Genomic DNA, 10601 nt, shown 5'->3' on the forward strand with positions numbered 1-10601 from the left:
GGGCCCTGGGGGGCCGGGCCGGCGCGATGCCCGGGAGCCAGGGGGCCGCCGTCGCCGCTGCTGCCACCGCTGCTGCTGCTGCTGCTGCTCTGGCTGCTGCCCGGCCCCGCGGCGTCTCAGGAGCTGAACCCGCGCGGCCGCAACGTGTGCCGCGCTCCCGGGTAGGAGCCCGGCCTGGCTGGGGGAGAGGGTCGAGGGGGACGCTAGGGGCCGAGGGGAGGGGGCGCCCGGGACCTTCCTAAGCTAAACGCTCTAGCCCTTTACGCCGCCCTCGCCGACGCAGACTCCTCTCCAGGCCGAGTCTGGGCACCGGGCCATGACGGTGCATCCGAGGATACCCCAGATGAGAAGTCAGCCGAGGGGAGAACGGAGTGCAGTAGGCGCCCTGAGGGTGACAGACGGTGTCTGAGATTTCAGACCTTAAAAAAGGAACCCTTGGGCCGGGTTGTGAAGGCCATAGGGAGAAGTCGGTGAAGGGCATTCCAAGCAGACGGAAGAGTATGTGCAAAGGGCAAAGGCCTCGTGCACGAGTGTGGCTCGAGGCGGGAGGGAGTGTGAGGGTCGAGTGGAGATGGAGCAGCGCTCCTGAGAGGTGGGAGCCGGCGAAGCTTGAGGCTGGCGGGACTTGGAAGGACAGATTTGTGTCTTAGAGGCAGGCGCGGGTGGGAGCTGGGCACAGGATGGTGATGGAGCTGGGCACTGAGGAGCCTGCGTTCAGAGTGGACCAAAAGGGGGATTCAAAAACACAGTGACGTGCATCAGGATCGGAAAGATGTGGAACTCCCAGTGGGGATACTGGGTGCGCGGCAGGGCCGCGCAGACTTGGGACGCCACGAGGTGTCGGTTCGGAAAGCCAGCGTGGGACAGTCAATGGGCAGGCCCCGCGGAAGAGCGGGGGGCCGAAGATCTTGCGCGGAGGGAAAGGAGCGGAGGACAGACGTTAGGAGTGGGCGCAGGGGTCTGAGGACTTGGTTGGCCGGTCAGAGGCCACAGCGAGGTCAAGAACAGCCCCGCTCGGGACCAAGGAGCTGGCGTATGGGGGGGTGTCTTGTTGCAAGTTGGGGGGCGCCGCGCGGGCGAGAAGCTGGAAAGGCGGCCTCGGGACTCCGGTCTGGGTCCCGTCGGGGCGCCCTGAGCCGCAGGACTGTGGGAGGCCGCGTCTGGGGGCTTGGCAGTCGCCGCAGACAAGGGGCTGCTAGGGGGCTGCGCGGGGTTTCCGAGCTCGGATCCCGCGGCGCGCAGACCCCTCCCCACTGCGAGCCCCGCCTCCGGGGCGGGGGCCGTCCTGGCCAGCCATCTGCTTCACATCGACGCCGCCGCCGCCTCCCGGGCCTCCCCGGCCCCAGGAATGCAGTGGCAGTGGCGGGCGGGGCCGTGCCTGGAGAGGGGGAGGGCGCGATCGCTGCCGGCCCTGTCTCCGCGTCAGTCCTCTTTCCCCGATGGGGCTCCGTGCTGGGGGATCCGGTGGCAGGCTCAAGCTGTCGGGAGCCTGGGCCCTTAGCTCCCATGTCGCGTTGCCTGGACACCTCCTCACGAGGCGGCCTGTTTCAATAGCCCAGAGCTCGAATTTGGGTTTCGGATCCTGATGCCACCCCTCCCCACCTGTGTGGACTGGGGACAAATCGCTTAACCTCTCTGAGCCTGACTTTGACCCTGTCAAATGGGATTGGTGGTGGTGCTCCTCTCATGGGGTGGAGAGGGGAAGACTGATTTTGTGTGGAGCTGGTTAATGGGAAGGACGGCCACTCTGGGCACTGTCCACCCGGGGTCTGGGTCATCTCTTTCATTACCCTTTCAAAGCTGCCATGCACGGTTCCTTTTCCCCAGAGGCTGGAGGACCTGAAGAGGGGAGTGTATGGGCAGCCAGCAAAATCCCATGCACCTACTCTGATTGGGGACCGCTGTATTCTTTTGGGTGATCTGAGGAGACCCACTGGGAGGTGATGAGTGGGCAGAGGTCTGCAGGAGCAGAGGTAGAGCCCTGCGGTGCCTGGGGCAAGGCTCTAAGTGCCAAGGGCATGATGGAAGCACTGAAAAGAGCCATGGGGGCTGGCCAGAGCCTGGGAAGGGGATGATGGAGGAGACGCCAAAGAATGATGATGGGCAGGCCACAGCGGGTCTTTTTCTCTGAGGGCCATGGGAACCCCCAGGGGCTTTACACACAGGAGGGGGGGGATCTGACCATGTTCAGCTGCTGGGTGGCAGGTGAACTGGGCTTAGGAGGGCAAAAGGGAGAACCAGTTAGGAAGTCAGTCAGGAAAAACCAGGGAGCGCTAGGGTGGCTCTCACAAGGCTTGAGCAGAGCAGGGAGAAGTGGCTCCTCCTATATTCCATCCAGTTTGGAAGGTAGAGCGGCATGTTTCCCTATGAATCAGGTGTGTGCTGTGAGCAGTCTCAGTCACCGCAGAGCGGCTCTGGGGTTTCAGCCTCCCAACCCACAAGGATGGAGCTACCTGAGATGAGGAAGGCTCTGGTGGGGGAGGCTTCGGTGGGGGGAGGCCAGGAGTTCAGTTTGGGAAGGTGGGCCCCATTGGAGGGCTCTGAGCATTTTCAGTGCCTCATCTAGATGGGTCCTGGGGAGCTTCCTAAGGAGGTGACAGAGGAGCGGTGGAGGACAGAGCCAAGGAGGGGGACAGAAATCAGAGGAGGGGTGTCCAGGGGGCAGGTGGGGAGCAGGGAAGTATGGGATTCCAAGTGGTATGGTGGGCAGAAGAGCCTTCAGGCTGGATTGTCTGAGGACAGACATTGGCACAGGGAACAAGCAGCTGAGTTCCCCCCGGGGTGCTTTGCTGCAGGTTCAAGATCACACGGTTTGAATCACGGCAGCTCTGTTTGTAGTGACTGTAATCTCTAGATAGGGCTGCCAAAGGAAGCGTGCTTGTTGAGGGGCCTGGCCTGACCCCTGTGGCCCGGCTCCGGAGGGTCTCACCAACTTACAGTTTGACTGTGGGGACTGTCTCCAACACCAGGCCATTTTTCTCTTCGTCTCAGTTTTGTTAAGTTCTTGAGAGGGTGGGCTTGCCACCCCAGGGCGGCCTTGTCTGCCAGCCCTCCTGGAAGGAAAGGCAGCTGTCTCAAAGGCTCCTCCTTATGTTCTTGCTGAATTCCATGGGGCTCCCTCCTTGCTGGGGGTAGGGAGTGTTAGCTCTGCTGGGCTGGGGGCTGGGTGCTGGCCATCCTGGGGGTGGGGGCGGAGCCAGGTAAACTAAGGGGTTTCCTGGAGCCTGCACTGCATGGGCTGGAAAGCAGACTACAGCCTTGCTGAGCTCTTAGTTGATGTTTCCTACTAGTACTCCATCCAGATCCATGGGCCCCATTCAACAAATGAGTCTGAAAGAGAGGTTAAGTTCTGTGCCCAAAGTCACACTGGCATCAAATCCAGCTTTGTGTGGCCCTAAAACCAAACTCCTAGCCACAGAGCCATGTGGCCAGGGTAGAAAGTGGTCAGTGCCTCCAGGGCCAACCCAGCTGCCATTTTGCAAGGCCATCATGCAAGGGACACCTACGGAGGCTCTCCACCCAGAAACCTGGCCTCAGAATTGGCAGAAAAGACAGGAGGGTGATAGGGGCGCCTGAGTGGCTCAGTCGGTTAAGCCTCCGGCTTCGGCTCAGGTCAGATCTCATGTTTGTGGGTTCGGGCCCTGCGTCAGGCTCTGTGCTGACAGCTAGCTCAGAGCCTGGAGCCTGCTTCTGGTTCTGTGTCTCCTTCTCTCTCTGCCCCTCCCCCTCTCATGCTCTGTCTCTCTCTGTATAAAAAATAAATAAAACATTAAAAAAAAAAGACAGGAGGGTTATAGGCTGGCAGACCTGGCTCTACCTGCAGATGGGCATGTAGGAGTTCTGTGCCCAGGCTGGGTGGGTGAAAACAATGATGACGGGTGTGGGAAAGCCAGGCCCGCTTTGTGTTCCTGGGTCTGATTTCCAGTTTCATTTGTGGAAAATAAACTGGGCCCATCCTTGCAGATTGGAATTTTATGGTTCCTATTCCCAAAGTTCCTCATCAAACCATTTGGGTAAGGCAGGGGTCCATCCCAGGTGTGGCATTGTTCTCTGCTGGGGAAGGGTTAGGGGGCATTTTGAGGGGCACAATAAGGGCACCTGCAATCTTTTCCTTTCAAGCTGGTCCCACCCACGAGGGTCTCACGCCTCCTCCCAACTGCCTCCCAACACCATATCCTGGTTCTAGATCAGACTCCCGAAGGAGGATACTACTTTTCTCCAGTAGGAATGGCTGCTCTGTGACTTCACGATCTGGGTGAAGTTCTAGGTCTGCTGGGACCCACGAACCTGCAGCTGGAGTGTCCATTCCTTCTTCTCAGCCTCCTTTGTTCCCCAAATGTGGACATACCCGCTGTGGGCCCCCCACTCGCCCTCTCCAGTGTTATGGTACCTTTCACTCTGGCAAGGCCTCTAAACTTTTGTGCCTCCGGTTTTGGAGGCTGTACTATCCTGAAATGTAACAGTTCTGTTATTTACCTCCTAATGAGGTAGCGTCATGTACCTTGTAAAACCAAATTCAGTTGCAATAAGATGTTTAAAACACGTGAGTAGATATCGCCTCCCTACATTCTAAGTCTTGCCCTGGTGCTCTGGAGCCCTCACTGTTTTGCTTTCCCTGCTGTCATGGAGGACTCCCAGGGTGTGCCCTGCCCCTCCACCGAGTGCACACCTTAGTGTGTCCACACCACCTCACGCAGAAGCTACACATCTCTGCCAATTGGGTATCCAGGTGTGCCCATGAGTCCCTGCCAGTCCCAGCTGTCCAGGTCACAGCTAGATCCTGACACCCATCTGGCTGAACCCCCCCACCCCCACCTCCAGTGATGTCCTTTTGAGGCAGATTCTGGAACTCAAGGACCTCTCACCAGTCCCTTCTGGGACACCTGGTGTTCTTTTCTTAGGCCTAGTGGTGGTGGTGGGGATCAGAGAGGAGTGATGTGGAATGGACAGGGGAAGGAAGACCAGTCATAGAAGGGACTGAGAAGTTCTTGGAGGTAGACCTCTTGGTGGTCTGCCGTTTGCTGCCTCCCAGTTTCTGCTCCCCAAGGCTGGAGTGTGTGTATTATTTGCTGGAAATCTGAACCTACAGCAGTACCTGGCATATGGCAAGGCCTCTGTAACCACCTCCTGAGGGCAGGGTGGAGGTTGCTGGGGAGCCCTAGCAAGGACAGGGGGTGGGGCTCAGCCTTAGGAGCCCTTTTTCTGCCTGCAGCTCCCAGGAGCCTACATGCTGCGCCGGCTGGAAGCAGCAGGGGGACGAGTGTGGGGTCGGTGAGTGGGGCACCCTGGGGGCCTGGGCAGGGGTTGGGGGTACCTAGAGGAGTAGAGGAGGGGGGGGGCAGCCCACGCGGCAGCTCACACCCGTTTTGTCCACAGCGGTGTGTGAAGGCAACTCCACGTGTTCAGAGAATGAGGTGTGCGTGCGGCCGGGCGAGTGCCGCTGCCGCCATGGCTACTTCGGTGCCAACTGCGACACCAGTGAGCGAAGATCCGGGTGGGCGCTGGGCAGTGGGGCAGGGCTTGTGAATGGGGAAGGGTCTGACCCAGAAAGTGATATGGCATGGGGAAGGGTCCCCAAGGCGGAGGGCGGGACGCACATAGGTTCCGGCTGGATCCGGGCTCCCTCGAGAGCACCCTGGCCTCACACCCTCTCCGTCCGCCCCTGCAGAGTGCCCGCGCCAGTTCTGGGGCCCCGACTGCAAGGAGCTGTGTATCTGCCACCCGCATGGGCAGTGCGAGGATGTGACAGGCCAGTGTACGTGTCACGCGCGGCGCTGGGGCGCACGCTGCGAACATGCGTGCCAGTGCCAGCACGGCGTGTGCCACCCGAGGAGCGGCGTGTGTCGCTGTGAGCCTGGTTGGTGGGGCGCGCAGTGCGCTAGCGCGTGCTACTGCAGTGCCACGTCGCGCTGCGACCCACAGACGGGCGCGTGCCTGTGCCACGCAGGCTGGTGGGGCCGCAGCTGCAACAATCAGTGTGCCTGCAACACGTCGCCGTGCGAGCAACAGAGCGGTCGCTGCCAGTGCCGCGAGCGCACATTCGGCGCGCGCTGCGAGCGCTACTGCCAGTGCTTTCGCGGCCGCTGCCACCCTGTGGACGGCACGTGCGCCTGCGAGCCGGGCTACCGCGGCAAGTACTGCCGGGAGCCGTGCCCTGCCGGCTTCTACGGCCTGGGCTGCCGCCGCCGGTAAGCGCGTCCCGGGGCTGGGGAGGGCAGGAGGGGGGCAGAGCGACGAAGAGGACTGGGGTGAGGTGGCTCTGGGCCTCGCCTAGCCTTCCGCCCCTTCCCCAGATGCGGCCAGTGCAAGGGCCAGCAGCCTTGCACTGTAGCCGAGGGCCGCTGCCTGACCTGCGAGCCCGGCTGGAACGGCACCAAGTGTGACCAGCCGTGCGCCACCGGCTTCTACGGCGAGGGCTGCAGCCACCGCTGCCCGCCGTGCCGCGACGGGCATGCCTGCAACCACGTCACCGGCAAGTGTACGCGCTGCAACGCGGGCTGGATCGGCGACCGGTGAGCAAGCAGCCCAAGCCCGAATGTGTCCCTGGCACGCAGCTCCCAGCCCCGCCAGCCAATCCCCGAATGCTGTGCGCACGGTGGAGTTTCGGTTCGTTTGCTCCCATTTCCACTGACTCCCTCTCCCCGCGTTCCGAGGTGCGAGACCAAGTGCAGCAATGGCACTTACGGCGAGGACTGTGCATTCGTGTGCGCCGATTGCGGCAGCGGCCACTGCGACTTCCAGTCCGGGCGTTGCCTGTGCAGCCCCGGCGTCCATGGGCCCCAGTGAGTGCCCAGGGACCCAAAGGGGGTTAGGGGATAGTACTCGTTACAGGGCTCCAGCCAGACCCCAGGTGCTGCTATGGTGACCGACTAGATGAGACCCGACTAGACTAGGCCCTTCAGCCTGGGTAGCTTACCGCAGCCAGGGAGTCCTGTCAGACCGTTAGGGGCCGTTTCCTGCTCAGGTATGCAACTCGTGCTCAGAGAAGGGATTGTCAACCAGTTCAGCCTCTGGTCAGTGGGCTCCTGAGGACTGCACAGCTGAGGTGACCCCAAGCTGGTGCAGAGAGAGCAGAGACCTCCATTTATAGTCAAGGATCTAGTCTGGCAGCCCCTCTTCCCACCTACCCAAGAGACAGCTCCAGAAGTGTACACGGAGTCTGTGTGACCACAGGCCCTGTCTCCCAGATCCCAACCCCTTGTTGTGCAACACAGCATTTCCAAAACATTGATCGTTTAGTATGTGCCTGGCGGTGGTGGTGGGCATCAAACCCTGGAGAATGGAGCTAGAGAACCCGGCTCTGGGACCCGAGCCGGCTCACGGCAGGAGCGAGGGCGGGAGGCATCACGGGAGTGGGGTGGGGTGGGGTGGGGTGGGGCTGCTGTGGCCCTCCCTGACCCCGTATCCCCGCAGCTGTAACCTGACGTGCCCGCCTGGGCTCCATGGCGTGGACTGCGCCCAGGCCTGCAGTTGCCACGAGGACTCGTGCGACCCGGTCACGGGTGCCTGCCGCCTGGGTGAGTGTTTGAGGGGGGCATCCTATTGAGGGGGACGCAAGGGGTGCCGGCACCCGCGCTGACCCTGGTGCTCTCCCATACAGAGACCAACCAGCGCAAGGGCGTGATGGGCGCGGGCGCGTTGCTTGCCCTGCTCCTCGGCCTGCTGCTGTCGCTGCTCGGCTGCTGCTGCGCCTGCCGCGGCAAGGACCCGACGCGCCGGTGAGGCCCGACGCAGTCCCGCTGTCTCGGTTTCAGGCAGCACCCGGTCCGTGGCACTGCGCTCCCTACCCCTGGCCGCCGCCCAGGCCCCTGCTCCGCCCCGGGGTGTGGCACTGCCTATCTTTAGCTCAGGCCCCGCCCTTCCTGTGTCTGGGCTCCAGCAGAGATCAAACTGTCCCATCCAGGCCCCGCCCCACCCCTTTACTCAGGCCCCGCCCCCGCAGGGAGCTCCAGCTCGGGAGGAAGAAGGCGCCGCAGCGACTGTGCGGGCGCTTCAGCCGTATCAGCATGAAGCTGCCTCGGATCCCGCTCCGCAGGCAGAAGCTGCCGAAGGTTGTAGGTAAGGATATCCGTCCGGGGTCTCTGGGGGAACACTTTCCGATGCAGGAGGCTGCTGGGAAGTGGGTGTGAAGGAGTCGGTGTAGGAAATGCGGGCCTTGAGTGTTGATGTGGGTGGGCTGGGGAGGGATGGAAGAGCGTCTGCTGGTGCAGGCGAGCTGGGGGAGGAAGGAAGGAGTCCTTGGTGTGCAGGCAAATGTGGGAGGTTTGGGCCCTGTCTCGGTGAGGGGGAGTGATTGCATCTGGAGTGTGTGGACATGCCGGTGGGCAGGACCCTTACAGTCTGTAGCACTGCACTGTAAGTCCTGGTGGGTAGCTGCAGGGGATCGGGGCAGGGGAGGGGGAAACCTGTGCTTGGAAATGCCCTGTTACAGGGAGCACCCCGACCCCGCCCGCCTGCATCCCTTGCAGTACTCTGAGTCCTTTCTGAAAAGTGGGCAGGCTGCTCCCCAGCCCTATGTCAGGACAACACGTGGGAGGGAGGTGCTTCTCTCCGTCTGTCTGCACTGACACACCAGGAGTGGAATACAGATGGAGACACCTGAGAAAACGGTTTGGCCCGCTCAGCAGAATGCGATCTATGGACACAGATGTGGGGGCTGGACCCCACATCCCAACTGTGAAAGGCAGACAGGCCAGCCAGCCTCTGAGATTCCCCCATTAGTTGGGGCTGGGCCTGGGGGTTCAGTCTGCTAAGATGGGCTGAGCCAAAGCGTGGCCTCACCACTGCTATTTGAACTGAAGAAAAAAAAAAAGCCTCAAGCCTTTCTGGGTCCTACAGGGCAGGGTCCAAACATGGCTTGGAGGCCTTGATGGCCTGTCCCAGCCAGATGTTCTCTCCAGCCCTCTTTCCAATACTTTAGCCCATCCATGTTCAGCTCCCTAGCTGCATGCACTAATCTTGCACCTTTGACTACTTGTTCCCCTTTACCTGTTTTTACTAGCTCACCTCTACCCATTCTCCTGTCTTGGTCTAGTGTCACTCTCCTTGTTGAATTGTCTGCTCCACCCAGGGTCTTAGGGTAGGGCTGTTCTTGGTTACTCTGTCATTTGTTGCAGGAGGGCTAGTGAAGGCACAGGCAGGGATAGGGCGGGGCCCCTGGCAGCTGTGCCTCCCTCCTTCCCCAGTGGCCCATCACGACCTGGATAACACACTCAACTGCAGTTTCCTGGAGCCACCCTCAGGGCTGGAGCAGCCCTCTCCATCATGGTCCTCCCGGGCCTCCTTCTCTTCCTTTGACACCACGGATGAAGGCCCTGTGTACTGTGTACCCCATGAAGGTGAGTACTGCTCTGCTTGGGCCTCCCTCCAGCCCAGTGAAATGTTCCAGATGAAAAGGTTTCTGTGCTCTGAGGGACCTGCAGCACAGGGGAGGAAGGGTGTGGTGATGCTCCTGACTAGGGGTTGGACACAGAGCTAAGGCTGCAGAGTGGGCTTCTGTGCTGCTCAGCGCTGGTCTAGGGTAGGGTCTGGGGATGTGATGCTCCTGACTAGGGGCTGGACACAGAGCTAAGGCTGCAGAGTGGGCTTCTGTGCTGCTCAGCGCTGGTCTAGTGTAGGGTCTGGGGATGTGGACCGGGTCTTCTGTTTCTAGCCACAGCCCAGATTCACTCTTTGGGAGGGCATTCATAGAGAAGGTTCTGGGACTGGGAAGAAGATGGCAGGAGATAGGAGCAGGGGTCTTTGGGATATGGGGGCACACTCTTGCCTGATGCTGTGGCCCACGAACATCTGGAAGGAGCTTGACTGGCTGTGGCCCTGGCCTCTCTTCTTTCCGACTATCCCCCTGGGTGACCTTGGGCAGGTGACTAACCTCTCTGAGCCTTAGAAACCTTATCTCTTTATGAGGAATAATGAATCACCTTGCAGGTGTTCCAGGATCATATTTGATGATGTGACCCACCCCCCCATTGCTGCCCAGGTTGGGGATGTGGTGGGAAGGGATGCAAGGATAGGCCCAGGTTGGGGCTTCAGCCTCAGAAACATGCCCTTCAGCCCCCCAAACCAGGCCGTACACCCTGGGTCTCGGAACTAAGTTTATGGTTGGTGCTATGATTTCTCCAGGCATGTCTGAATACCAGGGCGGCTGAGCATCAGCTGGGGCGGGGAGGAAAGGCAGGGTTTTGCCTGAAGGCTGGATGGCAGAGCTCTCTGTGGAGGCCGTGACCTCCAGCTCTTCTTCCCTTGTCAGAGACCGCAACAGAAAGCCAGGATGCGGAGCCCCCCACCGCGCCTTCGGAGGCGCTGGCATCATCCCCCGCGCCGGTGACCACGCTGGCGTCCGCAGAGGAGGCGACACCCCTCCCCGCGTCCTCTGACAGTGAGCGGTCGGCGTCGAGCGTGGAGGGGCCAGGCGGAGCGCTGTATGCGCGCGTGGCCAGGCGCGAGGCCCGGCCGGCCCGGGCCCGGGGCGAGGCTGGAGGCTTGTCGCTTTCGCCATCTCCCGAGCGCAGGAAGCCGCCTCCACCCGACCCTGCCACCAAGCCCAAGGTGTCCTGGATCCACGGCAAGCACGGCGCTGCCGCCGCTGCCCGTGCGCCCTC

At 61.3% G+C, this 10601-nt stretch overlaps 1 protein-coding gene across 1 annotated transcript in view; it reads left to right on the plus strand.

The window, feature by feature from the left end:
- Positions 1-10601, plus strand: part of SCARF2 (scavenger receptor class F member 2) — a 13098-nt gene that overhangs the window by 1315 nt on the left and 1182 nt on the right. Inside the window, exons 4-14 of the mRNA XM_029921593.1 lie at positions 6-161; positions 5213-5271; positions 5377-5478; positions 5669-6188; positions 6294-6512; positions 6654-6782; positions 7414-7517; positions 7601-7718; positions 7943-8058; positions 9186-9338; positions 10250-10593. Of these exons, the coding sequence (XP_029777453.1) occupies positions 6-161; positions 5213-5271; positions 5377-5478; positions 5669-6188; positions 6294-6512; positions 6654-6782; positions 7414-7517; positions 7601-7718; positions 7943-8058; positions 9186-9338; positions 10250-10593 (2020 nt within the window). The remainder of the gene's footprint in view (positions 1-5; positions 162-5212; positions 5272-5376; positions 5479-5668; positions 6189-6293; positions 6513-6653; positions 6783-7413; positions 7518-7600; positions 7719-7942; positions 8059-9185; positions 9339-10249; positions 10594-10601) is intronic.

This window comes from Suricata suricatta, chromosome 14, assembly GCF_006229205.1.
Source record: "Suricata suricatta isolate VVHF042 chromosome 14, meerkat_22Aug2017_6uvM2_HiC, whole genome shotgun sequence".
Taxonomy (NCBI): Eukaryota; Metazoa; Chordata; class Mammalia; order Carnivora; family Herpestidae; genus Suricata; species Suricata suricatta.